General features: G+C 37.0%; 1 protein-coding gene across 3 annotated transcripts; it reads right to left on the bottom strand.

Annotated features, from left to right (window-relative positions):
* Nucleotides 1-7,669: 7,669 nt before the first annotated feature.
* LOC131164721 (uncharacterized) lies at nt 7,670-19,957 on the bottom strand. Of its 3 annotated transcripts, none has more exons than XM_058122143.1 (7): nt 19,677-19,957; nt 18,712-18,788; nt 16,833-18,608; nt 16,516-16,660; nt 16,240-16,387; nt 15,918-16,160; nt 7,670-8,139 (listed from the first exon to the last, which is right to left on the bottom strand). In XM_058122143.1, exons 3-7 carry the CDS (start codon nt 18,487-18,489, stop codon nt 8,086-8,088), a joined length of 2,247 nt encoding a protein of 748 aa, XP_057978126.1. In that variant the 5' UTR covers nt 18,490-18,608; nt 18,712-18,788; nt 19,677-19,957; the 3' UTR covers nt 7,670-8,085. The 3 variants fall into 3 exon arrangements, with proteins under 3 accessions (XP_057978126.1, XP_057978124.1, XP_057978125.1); XM_058122141.1 differs by lacking the exon at nt 7,670-8,139 and adding an exon at nt 15,120-15,628 and having other exon boundaries at nt 19,677-19,947; XM_058122142.1 differs by lacking the exons at nt 7,670-8,139; nt 18,712-18,788 and adding an exon at nt 15,120-15,628 and having other exon boundaries at nt 19,677-19,947.
* Nucleotides 19,958-19,988: the final 31 nt, after the last annotated feature.

Raw genomic sequence — 19,988 nt, 5'->3', positions numbered from 1 at the left:
AGGATACTGATAGGAATTTTGAGTTTTTTTTCTTAACCTAGAGGCAAAAATCCCTTGGCGGACTTCTGTGTTTTTCTCAATCAGTCAACAAGTTCAGAAAACCACGGTAAATCCATCGACGGTGATGTTTCCAAGCGAAGAGACTAGAACTTGAAATTCGAACTCCAAGGTTAGGTTGGTTGATTTATAGGGATAAGCTTCTCAAAGAGAATTTTGGTAATTTAGGTGTCGTGATTTGATGGTTGAAGTCAAGTTGGGTGTTTGATGTTTAAATTGAGAATTTGAATGTTAAACTGATTTCTTTACTTTATAACTATATCAGTTATGTTAAGATATGGAAATTCTAAACTCGCCTTTATTCTATCTTCAGGATGGATCCCAGAGGTAAGGACGTGGACGTTGGAGGGGAAAATGATTCAGGGGCTTCCAGAGGAGATGAGATTGAAACCTCCAAATTGCTGCGAGGTTTAGTTCGGCAGGTCAGGGAAGAGATTAGGCAAGACCCCGAGAGACAAAACTACCCACCTGTGAACCAGGGTAGTTCTATCAAGCAATTCATCTGCCTGAAACCCTCTGCTTTTGCGGGTGGCGTCAACCCAATCATGGCTAAGAATTGGGTGCAAGATATGGAGAAGATACTAATAGTGCTGAGTTACACTAAGAAGCAGAAGGTTCTCTACGCCACCTTTAAGCTGACAGGCAATGCCAAGCGGTGAAGCTATTGGAAGAGCAATAGGTGGTACCCACAGCTATGACATGGAATTGTTTCTAGGAGGTCTTTTATGACCGATACTTTCCCGCCACCACCAGGGATGCGAAGGTGGAGAAATTTCTTTACTTGACTCAAGGGCACCTCACCATTTAACAGTACGCTGCTAGGTTCATGGTGTTGTCACGCTTTGCCTCGTTCATGGTCCCAGATGAATACCAAAAGGCGAGGAAGTTTGAAAGGGACCTGAAACAGAAGATCCACAAGCAAGTGGTAGTCCTGCAAATACAGAACTTTTCGGAGCTGGTGGATAAAATTATCATTGTAGAGTTGAGCTTGCAGAGAGGTGCAGAGCTATCATAGCAGAAGAGGCTCATGCCTTCAGGTTTCCCCACCGAAGCCAGTCAGGGTTCATGGAAGAGAGGTAGGGACAACATGAGCCAGAGGCTATGAGGATAATTTGTCGCACCCTTTATGTCATAGATGTAACAGAAGGCATCGAGTTGACTGTCGAGTTGGGAGTGCGAATTGTTATAGGTGTGGTAGGTCAGGACACATTGCACGATACTATCATGTGCCGCCGATTAACGCACCTGCTTCTGGTCAGTACCGAGAGAACAATCAAGCACCTCGAGGTAGCCCAGAACGTGTGTATACACTGATCTCGACTGACGCGAATAATGCTCGTGGCACATAAGGCAAGCAATGGTTATTGTTGTTCTAGATTAATGTATTTATTTATAGTTGTGGAGTATACTGGAATTTGTGGTATGAGGATGATTGGGAAATTTTAGAGTTAGGCAAAAGGATTGATTAGCAAATTTCGAGGACGAAATTCATCTAAGAAAGGGAGAATGTAGTGATCACAAAAAAAATAATTTAAATTAAATTAAATTAAATAATTAACTAATTATTATTATTTAAATAATATAATATAATATAATCATTATTAATATAATAATATTATAATATATATATATATATATATATATATATATATATATATAGTTAACCTGAAGGATCCTTTAGGATTACTATTCAATCCAAAGCCCCCCTCTCACGCTCTCAGCTCTCAACTCTCTCTCTCTCTCTCTCTCTCTCTCTCTCTCTCTCTCTCTCTCTCTCTCTCTCTCTCTCTGCTTCGTCTCTCTCTCTTCTTAATCCCTCTCCCTCTCTCCTTGATTCCTCAGCCAAACGTGTGCCAATCAAAAAACGAAAAATACCCTTGGGTTCCATTCTCGGCCACCAACATTTTAACTGGAATAGATTTGTCGTAAGAGCATCGTAAGCACCACTCCTAGAGTGAGGTAAGGGAAATAAATTATGTCAGAAATTTTTATATTTTAACTGATTAAATTGTAATATGAAATTATAGGAATTATATACACTTTTTCCTAAATATTTTGGTATATAAAAATTGAATTTTGAATTATTATTATTATTATTATTATTATTATTATTATTATTATTATTATTATTATGAGTTAATTAAGTGGGTGTTTGTGAGCTTAGAAAGTTTATAATAATTGTTATTTTAAAGGTGAACCCATTAAATTAAAGTATTTGATTTTTGAATTATTGTAGTAAATTTTCTAAATGATTTGTCCGGTTAAAATTATTAGTTTGAGTTGTTAAACATGTTTTGATAAAGAATTAAAGTGAGTAGGGTTGGTTATCTCTTTTTTTCCTTTATATATATATATATATATATATATACATATATATATATATATTTGAGTTAAATAAATGGTAAAGATAATTAAACTTGTATTTTCAGTAAAACGGATATTGGGTATAAAATTTACTGTTTTCCAGTAGTTTATATAATTATAATTATTGAATAAATTGTGTGGCATGAGGTTTAATTATATTTTACTGCATAATTGAATCTGAGTATTTTTGTGGTATTATCGTGAAAATGTGATTTGAACCAATTGATGAAAATACTGGAAATGTATATATATATATATATATATATATATATATATATATATATATATATATATATATATATATATATATATATATATATATATTAATTTCTGGAATGGTTGAAAAGAATGCATGTATAGTAAATAATTATGGTGGCATATAGACCACGAGTAGTTTTATCAAATTGCAAAATATGGTTTAAGAACTCTGATGGACCATAGATCGCTCAAAACTGTAGCTACAGTAATGAAGAGCTTAGTGCAACCACACGTCTCGGGGAGAGTGTTGATATTGAATAGTCTAGTGGGCCAGTGAAGTGTAAAGTTCCCACCAAGAGTCTAGACCAGCTATGGGATGGTCATTCATACTAGTAGACATACAATATAATTGACTTAACTTGGTGGCAAGCAGGTCAAGGCTAAGTCCAGCCTATGGAACGCACAACCCGTCATGGGAGGAAGCATGTCGTTTATCCATTCGAGAGTAAGATCTTATATTCATATTTGTAGATTTAACCATAGTAGAATAGAATATATGAAAACAAAGCATATGAAAACAAAGTATAATTGCAAAGTATTTAGAGTGCACAGCTTATGGTTACAAAAGTATTAACAGTTTATCATTTATAGTATTTATATAGATGTGAGTTATAGTATGTATGTAAAGTTATTTTATAGTAAAGTATTAAATATATTTTATACTATGGTATTACATGTGGATAGGGCGAGGTAAACTCTTCGCCCGAAAGCTTGCAGAGTAAGGCGAGTGCCCTGATAGGTATCAGTTAAAGTCATGTCCAAACTAAATGAACAAAGTTACATAAGGTATCAAAGCAAATGGGCATTACATCTATGAGCGTGTAATCTCCCCAATCATCGAGAACTATCGCTTGTAATAATGATGTATGCATGGGTATGATCTATAAATGATTTTACGATTGTTGTTGATTAACAAATGGTTATATTTTGTATACACTAAACTCATTAGCCACACACTGACATTAATTTATTTCATCCTAACTAAGACGTGTATCATCCCAATATACAACTCATCTTTTTTAGGATCTTCTGGTGGTCGATCTTAGAAAGCTCCAGAGCAGAATTGATAGTATAACATTGCATGAGTGGCTATAGAAACTCAGATGTATTTTGGTTATGTTTTATAGTTCTGGTTATGTAATATAGTGGAATAGATATACCCTTTTTAGTTGTATAGTATAGTACTCTGGTATTATAATTGAGATGTATTATTAATTCCGTTGCGTGTTTGATGATTGAGGTATGAGAGATAGGTGAATGGAACACATAACACCTTGGGCCCTACTAGCGAGTTCGAGGCGTTACACTTTATCTTCCATTCATCTATATACACCTATCATGTGCTAATGCAATGTCCGAAGAACATAACTTAATGACGACATAATTTAGACTACTACTTTTTGACATATAACTGGTTTTCCCTTAACCTAGTGAACACTTTCCTTAAATGTTGCACATGGTCTTCCAAAGAATTGTTGTATACAATAATGTCGTCCAAATAGATAACAACAAATCGATCAATAAATTCATAGAAAACATCATTCATTAAATTACAGAAAGTTGCAAAGGCATTAGTCAAATCGGATGGCATTACTAAAACCTCATTGAAGTCATATCTCGTTACACAAGCTATCTTATACTCATCCTCCTCTAAAATCCTCAATTGCTAATAGCCTAATCGCAACTCTAGACCTGTGAAGAATGATGCCTCTGCCAACTAATCGAATAGCAACTCAACATTGGAGATTGGATATTTGTACTTTATTGTCACCTTGTTCAAGTCCCAAATAATCTACACATCTGCAATGAATCGTCCTACTTTTGAAAAAATACTGGAGCCGCACAAAAAGCCTTGGGGAGTTGAATAAGTCCTACACTCAACAACTCAACCAACTACTTTCTCAATTCTACCAACCCAAAGGTCCCACTCTGTATGGGGCTTGTGTAGTAGGTCTAGCAGCATGCATCAACTCTATTTGATTATTAGTTGCACATCTGGGTGGAAGAGATTGTGGGAGTTCTGCAAGCATGACATTAAAGAACTCTCTCAAAAGTTCTACAACCACATAGAGAACTTCCACAATCTAGCCTAATTTGATCTCCACAAGTGCAGCCAAGAGTGTGGAGTCCCCTTTCCTTAATCCATCATTCAATTGCATGGTTGAAATGACACCCATCTTTCGCTTACCACACTTCTTCTTGGATCCTTGTACATTGTAGGAATAAAGCAAGATATCCTCTCATCAAAGATTAGGATTCTAGCAATGTGAGGCATTAACATCACTTTAGCCTTCACAAAGATTTCCATGTCAAGTATGACATTAAATTCATCTAGGGGCATTGTCATCAGATTGCATTTTCCTTCCCATGATCCCACAATTAGGACACTAGTAGCATGCCCTAAATAGGCCTTGCTTCAAAGTTAGTAGTCATGATCTGACTTGAATTCTAAGTGAGTTTGAGGCCAACCTTTGTCACCTCTTTCTCTATAATGAATTTGTGTGAGGCCCCTAAATCCACCATGGCATCAATTTCAATGTCATTGATCTTCACAAGAACATACATTAGGCCCTTTTTAGAGAAGGGCTTCGCAACAAAGATAACATTTAGCAAAGGCTTCTCCACATCCAAATCACCATCTTTTGAGTCCGAGGCTACCAAGGCATTTAAATTCTCCCTTAGGAGAGTCACAAGCTCGATGAGGACCATTACAAATGAAAAAACTAGACTTTTAGGAACTTTAGGAAGCATCCTTCCCTTTCTTCTAGTTGTTGCCTTCACCTTTGGACTTCTCCCGTTTATCCTTCTTCTTCATTTTCTCTTCCTTGACCTTACCTTTATCCTTGTCATTCTTAGGCTTGGCCTTAGGACCCTTGATTTAGCATTGAATCTAAAATCAACCAAGCCATCTATTGCTGCAACAACTGCGAGGACATCTTTCACTCCTCGTCTACATAGTTCCATCCATGCGCACGATTGTAAACCAGAAAGGAAGTTGAACAACTTGTCTTCCCCTGATATGTTCTTAATGTCCAACATCAAGGAATTGAATTCCTTTACATAATCTACTATGGTTCCATTTTGCTTCAATCGTTTAAGGGAAACTGTACCAACCCAAGTCGTGTTGCAAGGAAGGAATTGATCTTTCAATTCCTTCTTCAAGGTCTCCCACATCTCAATTCAAGGTTTGTCTGTATTCACATCAACCTCTGTCCAAGTGCACCACCATAACTTAACATCACCCAACAAGTACATCAATGTTATGGCAACCTTTTTGTTCTCTGGAATGTGGATAGCCTCAAAGTACTGCTCCATATCTCATAGGAAATTCTCAAGGTTCTTTGCATAATGAACCTTCAAAGTATTTCAGTTTAGGGACTCAAATTTTATAAGAGACCTCACCTCATAAGAACTTGAGAAGATGGCCCTCTTCACAAGGATGATTTCACCAAGTCTCCCATTCAAGGTCACTATAAGGATCCTCATATCACTCAACAGTGTTGATATTTTGGCTTTTGTAGCAACCATAAAATCAACATGTTGCAATTCAACCAATTCCATGGTTATATGTTTACATTGTGCTAGCAGTAAAATTGTGTCGTCAATCTAAGGGAAACCAAGGAAGTTTCTCCAAACAATCCAATCGATCCCACCAACCTGAGTTCGCCATCACTAAACTAAGCTTTGATACCAATTGTCATGGGGAAAGTTTTCCCTGCACTCCTTGACATTGTGATGGCACCAAGTCATGCCTGGTTAAGTCAATGATGCACACATAAATTTGTTAGTCAAGTCCTGCAAGTATGTAAAATAAAAATAAAATAAAATAAAAAAGCACATTCACAAGGCAACGGTGTTTACGGGAGCAACACCTCGTAACCTATTCTTATTCAAAGACAAGAATTACAGACTCCTAACATGTGCAGAAACACAATGCACAAATTATCTCTAATGTCTTATGCCACGCACCAAGGCATATTAATACAAGTTGACACCTCCAAGCACCTAGGGTCTACAATTGATAACCCCAATTCTCTAGATTGTGCAACCAATATTTTCCAACAAAGCCAAACAAGCTATGTTTAAAATTATGTAGCTAGAAACATGCCAAGACGTCAACTTACAAATTCACGCATTAGCCAAGCTTGTATATCAACCTTATAATAAAAACTACCAACAGCCCTACATGATCAACATGTCAACAATATCGCGTTTGACATGACACTATATACTGCCCACAGGTCAACACTTTGTGTCAAGCATGATTTCCTCTTAACATGACTTATCCCACATCCTAGCGACACCATATATCACTAAGGCACTTAACATGCCCAAGTTAACCACTTAATCATATCAGTCAAAACCAGTCACAATAAGCAACCTTGTCAAGCACCAAGGCCCTACTTCACAAGACTAGATTTGTCCCAGCAAACTAATAGAATTAATGTATAATAATTCCTAAATAAGCACTGCGAAAACTAGGTCATGTTTTGAAGAGACAAGACTTTTCACTACTAGAGCTGTGATGAGATCAATAATGACATTCTCCAGTGTCCAATGAGCAGCTCAAACAAATGGGACATTGCAATTGCACACGATAATATCTTGCTCTCTCATTCAAACTAGCAAGAATAAGCAAAAAGGTATATCTTGCATATCAAATTACCTTATATGTAGTCAGATTAGAAGGTTTTTTCTTTTTCTTTTTTTTTTTTTTTTGATAGATTAGTAAAAGACTCTTTAAAGTGAGCAAATGTTGTATAATGAATAGTGCAATTTTTGTTGAGGAAAATTTGCACAATCATGCATTCAAATTTTGGGGTCCAAAAACAAGTCAGCTAGCTGAGTTTACAAAAACAAATCTTTATTTCATTCAATATCCTTTTTAGTTTTAAAGTTTAGTAAACTTTTTCCCCCATAATGAACTGCAGAAAGCTCATTTCCAATATCCTATACACTAAAGAAAGCTAAATGTAAATGACTATCTACCCGCATTGGAAAAGTAAGTTTGAATTAACATTTATTCACAAACAACTATAATTATATATCCAAATAAACTATTGAAAATCTCTATAAAGACCCATCTGTATGTGTGGTGTACATATGCATAAAGTACTGCATCGACAAAATGGTGGCGCACACCACTGGCATAAGAACACAGAAAAACTATTGCACTAGATAGTAGGATATTATATAATTGACTAAGCACACTGGATGCACAAATCGATAAATATCACAGATCTAACATACTCCATATCTGCATCAGAATCCGAAATTGTATTAAAGGCAAATTTCATATGATGAAAACACCTACCAAGGTTGTGAATTCACAAGCAGATGATGCAAAGGCTGTACAGCACAACAGCTGATCTGACAAATGCCAAGCGTCCCACCAAGCTATGAGGTTCATATGGAGGATGTGGGGCTGCCCATTGTACATGTTGAAATTTGAGGAACACTCTGCACAAGCAAGCTGCATATTGGTCACCTAACCTAAAAAACTTAATAGACAACTGCATCACTTCCCCAATATTGGGAGGTAAGAGAAATAACATTTGGTAATCTAGGGAAGATGGTTGGCACAAACTATGAAATTAGCTCATTGACCTGCAAAAGATCATAAAGGCAATGCAATATTTGACTCGGACAACATGACAAATAGGTAACATGTAGAATTGACAAAGAATGTGTCCATCTTGCTTGCTGCTAACTTAGAACCTCCATTGTAGTTGTCCTCTATAATATGTTTGAAAGCTCTAAGGCAGAGGTAAATAATCCCTGAATATTTCAAATCCGACCTGAAAAATGTAATTACAAGTAAAAGAAAACAATGACTCCAGGATCTCCGATACCAGTGAAGGAAATCCTTGTCATTGCACTGACATGTTTCCCCTATCCCAAAATGACAGCAATGGAATTGTTCAAACACCTTTGTTTTTTAATAAGATTCACCAATAGTCCACAGTTTCACCACTGTGATGCATCCCGAAAGTCAGAATTGAAAGAACACTGCAATCTGCCGTCTTTGTGATCTCCAAAGCTATACCATCCACTTTACCAAGCCCAACAACATGCCTCGCATCCAATACATAAAAAGGAGCACAATTCAACGACAATGAAGGTAGACGCCACATAAAAATTTTTCCACTTGAGTTTTGAGTCATCCTGATTTTCAGGATAATACTATATTGCCATAGAATTTGGAGCTTGGGGGTAAGTGCCACATGGGTCAAATATGATTTTATTTTTATATCCTCCTCGCATATGATTTAGAGTAAATCACAACATAAAATTGAACAATAGTCTGAACAGTTCATAATCCACAGCTAGGTATATTTTAAATTTTTTACTGAATCATATGGCATGATTCTTTTCATGATTCAAGATTCCTGAAATTGGGACTTCAACTCCACTTGAATGGCGATTTGAGCTATGTTCGTAAGTTAAACAAAACTATTAAATAATTAAACAAACAAAAAAAAAAAAAACCAACCTTTGAATCTAACACAACGAAAGTACCACCTTAATTAAACAAACTAATAAATTGTTGAACAAAAACAACTAAAAAAACCAACCTTTGAACCTTAACACAATGAAATAACCTTAATCAACCACTCTACTACCCTTTTTCTCAATGGCAGAAGACAATACTCATCCAAGAGTCAAGAATGGTTTTGCGAGGAAAAAGATGACATAAAGTTCTGTTCTGTCCCCTTTTAGCGCAGAACTGACATAGAGAAGGAAAGGAAGAAAAACATGTAAAAAAAAGAAAAGCAATAAAAAAAGAAAGGCTACTTTTGGAGTTTTAAACCAGTCGGGCATAACTGGATCTGATAGGTTTAGAATCATGCATATCAATCGATTTTCACATTGATATGCTAGATTTAGATGAATCAATAGATTCAGCAACAGTTCCACCCCCCACCCCCACCCCCCTTCTTGTAAGACTTAAATTTAATTGAATTGGAATTTATACAACCGCACAATTTGAGTCAGGAATCCTATGACTCTATGGCACTAACAACACAAAGCTACAGTCAATACCAACTAGTATAATTGACAACACCCAATTAACATTAGAACAAAATAACTTACCAAAATAGACCTTGCTCCCTCAAGTCTTTTATGCATTGAAATGAAAATGCATGATAGAAACATTAACCAGAATAAGATTTACAAAGTTGGGAAAAGAATTCTTTTTCAAAATAAGAATTCAACTTTCAAATTCAAATATCGTGGGAACACCCTTACATGATAATAGACATCATCACAGGAACATTGAGTCCCAAATAAACAACATGATATGAGATAACCCAAATAACCAATCAGAAAATTCCCAAGCCCAGAAATGATGACCACACAGAGAACACTGACGGTAACTGCCTAACTGCACTAACAAAACCAAGGAATGAGCAGCCTAGATGGTCTAGTGGACAACTCGAATTATACCCATATACATGATCCCCCAAGGCAACTTAACAAACATCTTTAGAGTTCTTGCATATAAATGACTGATATTAAAACAAAGTTAAACAATTATATAATCTGCTTGCATGAACAGATAGCAAAGCTAAACAAACCAATAGCTAACTCAAGAAGAGGACATTAACATGGCCTTCATTTAAACCAGTCGGCATTCATTGATTTACAAACCTAAGAACCAATGTCCTACCACAAATAACCTAAGAATCCATGTCCTACCACAAATACAAAATCACAGCTACTATAACTACTGATGAACTCATACACCATTTTAAGCATTGCAGCAGGCATCCTAGATTACCATACATTGAATCAAATAACGATATAACCCTAAAACAGAGAAATTATTCAGTCACCTACAAGAATCAGCAGTTTTGATCATAATCATTTTCTTATTGAATTAATCCATTGACCCAGTCGTAAGCCATCCTTCTTGCAAATTTCCCTTATGAAGACCCAGTCAAATCTTCTTGGTCTGGATTCTTCGTTTATTACAATACATCAAGTTCAACAACCACAGGCAAAGTCACAAACATTTGAGACCACACCCTAGGCAGAACACTAAGTAGACAAAGTTTGTCCGTTCTTGTTCTGTCTTTTTCAATTTCTGATATTAGTGGGAAAAAGTTTTAAATTTGACATTTTTCAAAAAAAAAAACTAGTGGTATTAACACTTCTCCACAAAAACAATGATTGCTTCAGAGGTTCACCCATGAGAATATTTTACATTAGTGTTTGTTACACTAATTATATGATGAAGCACATACAGATGAACATGTACATGACAGGGACAGAAGATAGATAGCTAGAGTCTGCAGTACCTGGTGGCAAACATTAGTTCTTCATGGGTTGATCAGGCAAAAGTCCAAATTGAGTCTGTGGGAATTGGCACTACTAAAGCAAAAGGCAACAATAAACCAACAACTCAAAATATTTCTAAATAAATTTACATAAAATACTAGTTAATAATTTAATAACTCGTGAATAATACTCCGTCTCTTCTCCAGGGCAGATGGACATGAAAAATAAATTTCTCGAGTGAGATTAAAAAAATCAGAAGAGAAACATTAAAATCTCCACCGAAGTGTATCATCGCCTCCTAAACCACCCCTAATCAATTTGATGGACTAACCCATCCACAGAAAATGAAATTTAAATCCCAAATTAAAAGGTCTGAACAAGAGGTGAGGGGGGAGGGGGGGGGAATCAGTGTCCATAACCACAAGAAAAGCAAAACGTAATAAGTTAGAGCCGAACACAATCAGTTGGGCACACAATAGGAAATTTATTTAATGAAATAAGAAGATGTAGATAATGATGAGACCTCGATAGCTAGAGAACCTCTGTTTTACGGTTGCCTACAAAATTCGAAAAGTGACTTCTCTTCTTACATGCAAAAATAGGAAAGAAAAGAAGGCAACCTGCTCTATAGATGAGCTTAATTGTTCAGCGAATTCAATGCCCATGATTTTTCTGTTTAAAACACGCATAGTTTAGAGAATTTTAAACTTAAGGAAACTTTCTAAGATGCAGTGCAATATCTCTCAAAGAATAGCAGAAGCAATTGAGTGAAACATGAATTTTCTTTCTCCCTCTAAACAATGCGTCATAAATTGCGTTATTCTGTCACTATTACGCTTTTTTTAAGAGCATCAAAACACTGCCAAAAAAACTCTAAAAAAAAAAAAAAGTGTCGAAAATACTTGTGCATTTACAACATCTAAGAAACATTTTTTTTTTAATAAGAAAAAGAATTTTATGAACACCAGAAACACAATGTACAAAGAAGAGAGGACAGGATCTCCTACTGAAAATAGAGCAAAATACAGCCAAAAACTTACAAAATAAATTAAGGAAGCTCTGCCCAACAATCCCTAACAAGATCAGCCAGCAACAAGCCCCTAAAAAACCCAAAGGGTGGACCCACAAGGAGGCTAAAAAGACAGCTCTATCCCACAACAAGGCCAGGGAAGTAATGAGATCATTCATTGCTTTCTCATTTCTTTCAGCCCAAAGCATCCACAAAATAGCTAACACAGTACTAAGCCAAAGCACTTCTCCCTACCTACTCTTACCAAAACCCTAATAACTCAAGCAAAAATTTGCCCACAGCCCATGGAGGCACCCAAGCTTCACCAAAGCAATTGAAAAGGGCACTCCATAGATGGTGAAAGAAGAAGATGAAGATAATGGCGAGACCTCCATAGCAAGAGAACCACCATTTTAGGGTTGCTTACAATATTCGAAAAGTGACTTCTCTTCATGCTTGCAAAAATAGGAAAGAAAAAGAAGGCAACTTACTCCAAAATCCTAGCCACCTCTTGGGCACCTTAAAAAGAGATAAATCAGAAAGTTAGAGAGAGCTGCACTATAGACCCCTAAGGAAAAGTACCCCATTTTCCACCCCTACAACCTTCTCCCAACTCTCTCAATCACCCGGTCCCAAAAAGTCATAGAATTATGATTTCCTCTCAAAGGAAGATCAAGATAGGTGAGTGGCCCCTCCACTATAGCACATCCCAAAAGGGAAAGTTGCACTGGAATAAAAGATTATTTACAAACCATTACTAGTAGTAGAATGTTTTTTTTCCCTCATTTGATGCATAATAGTACCACAATTAGTGAACTCAATTCAGCTTGGCAAAGCCTTAAGCCTCAATTACTCATGGTTGGATACATTATTAAGCACTTGAAGATTAATTTACAAAGTTCCCCGAGACTATAATTGAGCTTAAATATCTACATCAATTAAAGCTCAATCACCTTAACCCCTCAAAAATCCTACGACCAACATTAATGCCTGCAAACCTACGACCTCACTCTTAAACAAGTTAATCTTCAAGCTTGAGATTCTTTCAAGCATTTTAACAAAATGAGCCCCTTCCATAATTTCTCGACATTGACCACGAGGAACATCATAGTGTCATAGTGAATTGGAGATGAGATACCTCAACCTTCTCGCAGCCATATGAATGATTAATCATCCTACTCAAGGCATCCGCTGCAAGTGTGAACAAAAACAGAGACAAGGGATCTCCTAACCTAAGCCCTTGAGAGGCTCAAAATCACTCTCTAGGTTGCCTATTGACAAAAACATAAACATTTGTCAAGGTCACGCACCCTCTAATCCATCTTCTCCACACTACCTCAAAACCTTTCCTACACATCACAAAAACCAAGAATCTGCAGTTCACCTTATCATACACCTAAAAATTCACCTTGAAGACAAGACCCCTCTTGCCCTCCACCACCTCATTGCCCACCAAAACCACATCCAAGATTTATCATTAATGACGGCGAACTAAGCCCTAGACACCATCTCTCCCAAAAATTTTCAAAGTCACTTTAGGTAAAACATTAGACAAAATCTTATACTGGCTAGTGGCGAGGTGCCTAAAATCCGTCACACTCAAGGATTTTTCCTTCTTAGGGAAGAGACTTGAGAAGTAGAGTTCACAATTTTAACCCAAACAGTGTCTATTTAACTTATTCAACTTCAAAAGGCCTCTCCAACTTAGGCTAAATTTGCATCAATGGAGCACCAATCTAGACCCTCCAACTTGAGTACTTTGATCATCCTCACCAAAATGGTGTTTATAAAAATTTATCTCCCCCCTCCCCACAATCTGCATTGCCCATCACCATCACCCCTGACTCTACTTCCAGCTCCTTAATAAAATTCTTCCTACTGCCCTGACTAGAAATTTTGTGAAAGAACCCCATGTTACAGTCCCTTCAGTGGCCCACTTCACGCTCAAATTTTGGCGCAAATCATTTCCTCCCTTAAAATTAGCACCTCCACATTGTTGCAAAGTCTAAACCTTCTCGCCCTAACCTCCACATCTAACAGACCACACTCATGCAACCTACCCAAACCAACCCCTGTAATCTCTCTCTCTCTCTCTCTCTCCTCTTCCCTTCTAAAAATCGTTATAAATATTTTTTAAAAAAATGATGTAGAACATAGCCATTCTTTTATAATGTTTTAAAAGAAATTGTAAATAAATTTTTTTTTTTTTAAAAAAAGGAAGAAGAAGAAGACTCCCCTCTAAATATTGTACATTTACAGTAACATTTTGTTTTAAAACATTATTAATAGTGATAATTAACAAATTTGGCAACAAATGCTACAAAGTGTTGCAAAAGCTAAAATCTGTAGTAGCGTGCACAAAGCTCACATGCCATATCAGGGTCCAGAGAGGACATGATGTATGTAGCCTTACCCCCATAGTTGAAGTAATGCTCTTTCTATGAATGTTCTACGATTGAAATCAAATCAATGTCTAGTCTTCAGTGATTCATTAAAAAAACCTAGTTCACGAAGAGGATTCAGAATCCCATAAAAGGTAACACCCTTCTCCATGGATATAGAAAATGAGGCCTCTGCTCTTTATCCCCTTCAAAAATCTGACAATTCCGATTGTATCAATAACAAGGAACTAACATCACAAATATACTATATGACCTATGACGCTGACACTTCCAATTCAAAAGCTTCAACAGTTCACAATAAAGACAAGAATACAGTTGGCACTAACAGTCGACCACCTTCCTGGGCAGCCCGCCAGGTTGAAGTTAATCACATGTTGAGATAACTTATGAGCAAGATCTGAGCAGTAAAAAACACTGACATATGGCTGATAACACCATCGTCCTTAAAAGTAGGAGAGACACTAGACAAACTAGTACAGATCATTCTCAAGTCACCAATCAATCTGACATCAAACAATGAGATTTATATCGACAAAGTAAACACTGCAGTTCAAAATAAACAAAATGTGTTGCAATCAGAACCAATCATTAACATGAAAAAAAAAAAACTACTCAGAGATTAACACAATTATATATATTTTTGCCCATACACTGCATTAATAAGAAGAAGAGGAAATATGTACCTTTCAATTATAGGAAGTGAGTGCTTCAATATCAGCAGCTAACATAAAATCAAGGTACTAAAAGAAATTAACACACCACTTCTCTTTATTATCTCATGAAGAATAAAATGGTATACAGAACAACTGAAAGCAATTGCTTCCATTTAACATTTTAGAATACACATGAATATATTGTGAGGATTCTATGACACAAACCAGCCGCTGAGAATAAATAAAGGCACAACACTTGCACCCCATCCCCTAGAAAAAGGAAAAAGGAAAAAAAAATTATGATAATTTGGAAAATGAGCCTCAATATCTTAGAGCCGTGCATCAATTCTATTCCAGTTTGGCTTTTTAATCCCTGCAGAAACAGAATTTTCTCTAAACCCCACTGCTCTGGGAGCAGCAGTTATAGAACCCTGAGAACAAAGGTAAGATAATGATTGCAGCCATGAAACTAATATGGGTTTCCTTGTAACATCATCAGATTCAGCAACATGTGAATGCATCTCATCAAGAACCAAGTTCTGGCCATCTTTCGGCAATTGGATGATCAGCCGGGCCAGCAACTTCATCAAGTTTGGTAGTACCTAGCCAATAAAATATGTGTAATTACTAGTATTTGAAAACAATGGTCATCAACTTAAGAGGTTTTTTATTCAGAATAATCCCCAAATCAAATGCAATATATGAAGTGCATAGCCAGACTCATGTGAATATTGTCCTCTTAATCCTTAAAAATACTGCAACATTCAGTCACATCATATGCATCCAAACTAAAGCAGCAAATCGATTTCTCACATGGATGTAAAGAAACAGTACTTTAAATTTTTAAGGGAAACCAAAGCACAGAAATATAACCGATAAATCATTGCTTACCTGTATATCTACCAAGACAATAAGCCTTAAAAGCAATTCTAGCATTTTCTTACAAGGGTCTAACTCTCCCTGCCAATTCTTCCACACATCAGCCTGCATTAAGACCTCACTGCAAAGCCCATTAGCCTTTTCAACAAGACTCTGGACACAGTAAAATATAGCTGGACTTCCTGCAGGAAGATACCGAACCAAGGCTGCAACTCCAGAAGCCATGCCATCAAAAGGGGTTATGCCGGGATATCCCTACATTTGCATTGAAGAAAACAATCAGCATTTAATATTCAAGAATCAAGGTCAAAGAGTTCTTAGTAGTTTTAAATACCTCTAAAGATCTCTGTACATAATAGAAAACAAGTTGCTCCTTCGATAACACTCTTTCATCTGAACTAGAATCCTTTCCAGAAGATATGAATGCCACAAACAGTGTATGTGATGCTCTAGCTACTTTTCCATTTGGATGCCCCAGATATCTAATTGCATTAATTATGGGGGCAACATTTAAACAATGACAAATAAATGCTAAGATTTTCAAATCCTTCCATTTATTGTTTAGCTATTAAAAAAAATTCAAGAAAACTCATTCATTAATATAGGATACAAGAACATAGTTGGAGCCAACACCTTCCTAAATACAGAAACAGGCAGCTGTTCGATGCAAGTTGGAATGACCCGCAGGTAAAACAAAATGCGAGCAGTTTGAACATCATCCTTGCACCATACATACTCCTGCAAGCAAGAAGAGCCTACATGACAACATTTTGAGATATTACATAAAACAGTTTTTTTAATAATTATCATGCATTTTTTATAGAGAAAACAAAAGGAAAAGAATAAAAATTAGGAACTTGCAATAATTTTATAAAAGAACAAGATCTTGATTATAAACTACGCAATTGCAATGATAAATGTCAATACCTTGTTGATTTGTCAAGTCAACATAGGAAGGCATTGATTTTACAAAAGAGATACAGGCAGATTCATTCTCCTGGACGCTCACGACAACAGCTCTTATTGTATCCATATATTCTGCCAGACGCACACGTCGGAAATACTCCACACAAGAGAATGAAACAAGTATCTGAACTGAAATCTCCATTTGAGTTTTCTGGGTTAAGTTTGAAGTTAACCTGTGTTTTGTGACAGCAAGTGCAAAAACCACCACCATAAGGAAAGCAGATTCAGCGATCTTCTCTAAATCTGCAAGTAACTCATCTTCCCCTGCTCGAAGCATCAAGGCCACCTTCCGATGCTCCAAGTAGATATCCTGACAGTAGCTCCATATAAGACTCTCCACCATATCCTTGTTCCCTTCATCTACTAAGACATACTGATTGCAGAGCACACTGGTAGCAGCTCCTGCTTCTTTAAAAGAAACACTGCCCAGATGTTCTTTAACCTCATTAAGCCCCAGTTGAGCTGCATTACCACAACCATATTCAAGAACCCTTGAGTAGAAACGTTTTAAGGGAAAAATTTCAGTCAACAATGCTGAAGCAAGGCACAAGAAGAGAGGAGCTCGACAAGAAACAGGACCACTTCGAGCCAGGGCTAATGAGATACACTGCAGGAGAAGACTGTTGGCAGAATCATTGCCTAAATTGGTACAACCTCCTGTTCTAGAAATCAGATCACTTGCTATACCTTCAATAATTTCCTCTGCAGCAATCCTCAGCCTGGAGATTATCTCCATCCTGCTGCTTGAGATAGATTTACGGGAAGCCCTCAGTACTCCAGCAGCAGCCATGACCAATGAAAATGGAACATAGTTCTTCTTTGGAGCCTGTAAAATCCCTCTCATTAAAACTTCAATTTTCTCCAAAGAGCGTGAATGAATGAAACCAAACAAAACCCACTCAACCAGATGTAGAATCATGAGTCCATTGGATACACAACTGCAAGGACCGCCTTCCATATCCCAAACTCCTAATAGAGAATCCAAAATTCTAATAAAATGAGCACTCTCAGAAGAAGATAGGGCATAACCTATTCCTGCAAGGACCTCAGGAATAAGCCCCTTGAAAGAGCCAATGAGCTGGTATTCTTTTTCCAAAAGCCCACAAAGCAGCTCCAAGCAAACTTTTTTGGAACTGTCAGATCCAAGAGGCACAGAAGAAAATGCACCCAGGAGGAGTATACCTTCAGAAATGAAAAATGAGCTTTTCCTGGCATCAAATTGAAAAGAGAAAAGGTGAGAGAGCACTCCCACTGCTGAATCTACAAGCGATGAAGAAGGTTTGGAGGACTTCCTGACCCAGACGTAAAGGAGTCTGAGGATCAGTGGATATGATTCAGGAGGAAGACAGAGATTCGGAGAAGAAAGAATTGAAATCAGAAGCTTGGCTTGTGGTTCCGCAACATAAAGGGATGTTTGGGAGTTAAGGACTATTTTTAGAGATTGGAGGTGATGAGGCTCAAATGATTGGTGTTGAAGAGAGTCTCGAAGCTCAGCCCATGCTTGAATGATGTCTCTTGCTGATGAGGAAGAAGAGAGTCTGGGGCGGATGGTAGTGGTACCGCTGCTGATGCTCCTTAGCCACTCTTCAAGGAAAAAGACTTGAGCTTCTTTAGCCATTCTAACAACACCCTTCTGCTTCTCAACAAAAATTGCAATACCAACCCTCAATCAAGAAGTATCAGCCAAATCAACAGACAGCCAAAGCTGCAACAGCTTCATGACTTATACAATATCTCCTTCAACAAAGAAAAAAGCATGATTTTGTACGGTTAAGATATATTTGAACTGAAATATTAACTTTGCCTGTCTTCAAAATGAAGATGGCATAACAATACTTACCATTTCTAAACCATGAATAACTGCAGTTTTGAACTAATGAACACCTCATCCACTTGGAGTGGGATCCAACCTGTGACCTTTCTCAAAGGCATAAAATTGACGTACATTCAGAACCCCCATTAATAAATCAAGGTTTAAGATGGACTAAAAGAAAGAAGTGTGAGAATGAAACAAAGCTATCTAACCAGCACTAGAAAGATGGGGGGAAATGGAAAGGACAAAATGCTCTAATAATTGGAAAAACCATCCATCTATCCAATTACTATATTAGGCCTACAGCCATATTGAGCTTTCTGTGCTCCTCTTTCTCATCCTACTGACAAAGCCTAAAATTAAGTTACTTTTTTGGGTACAAAAACAACAATGATCAAGCCTATTAGGAGGTTAGCTACATGAATCCTCTTCCACCATTCCACATGCATAAAATTGAAATTGAAGATTTGAATGGTGAGAGGTGATTATTTAATTAACAAAGGACAGAAAATAGAGGTTAGAACATGCAGACATGGGAATTGACCAGAAGATAGGAAGTATTGAATGGAAGGGATCTGTCCTCGAAGAGGAAGAGCAAGGGACAAAAACCAATAAAATCAACCTTCTAATTGAAATCCTTGTGATTTTGATTCTGAAACTGGGCCTCCTTTCCTTCTTAAAGTTCCTCTTGTTTCTGGGCTAAGCAAATGGAATGGTCTCATTAACACTCACTATCAAACATTTTTCAAACCAATAAAATGGAATGGTCTCATTAACACTCACTATCAAACATTTTTCAAACCAATAAAATGGAATGGTCTCATTAACACTCAGTAGGAGTCTGCAGATGAAGCATAGCCTGTGACCAACAACAACGGATTTGGGCAAAAAAAAAACATGATTTGCAGTGTCTTAATCTGTGTTTGTGCGTGTGTGGAGAGAGAGAGAGAGAGAGAGAGAGAGAGAGAGAGAGAGAGAGAGATTAAGATTACCTCAACGGCAAGAAGCTCGACGGCAGAGAACCTCTCTGGTACGGCTGGGCAATCGAGGGAGAGTGACTGTGCATTGGAAATGGAAAGAATCCGACAGGGATTTTGAATCAAGAGTCCGAATTAGTAATGCAATCTTCCTGTTTGAATTCATCAATTTTTTTACGAAACAAAAGAGGAGAAGTTGAAAACGAAGGAAGCATACGGACGAGGGAGAGAAGCAGCTGCCAAATCCAGAAGGATTTCATGGTTCTAGGGTACAGCAAGTTTAAAACGTTAAGGTTTCCAACAATTTTTAACCAGATACCATCAGAT

This window comes from Malania oleifera, chromosome 9 (assembly GCF_029873635.1).
Source record: "Malania oleifera isolate guangnan ecotype guangnan chromosome 9, ASM2987363v1, whole genome shotgun sequence".
Lineage (NCBI taxonomy): Eukaryota > Viridiplantae > Streptophyta > Magnoliopsida > Santalales > Ximeniaceae > Malania > Malania oleifera.
The sequence above is the reverse complement of the archived record's forward strand: the minus strand, read 5'-3'. Positions and strand labels throughout refer to the sequence as shown.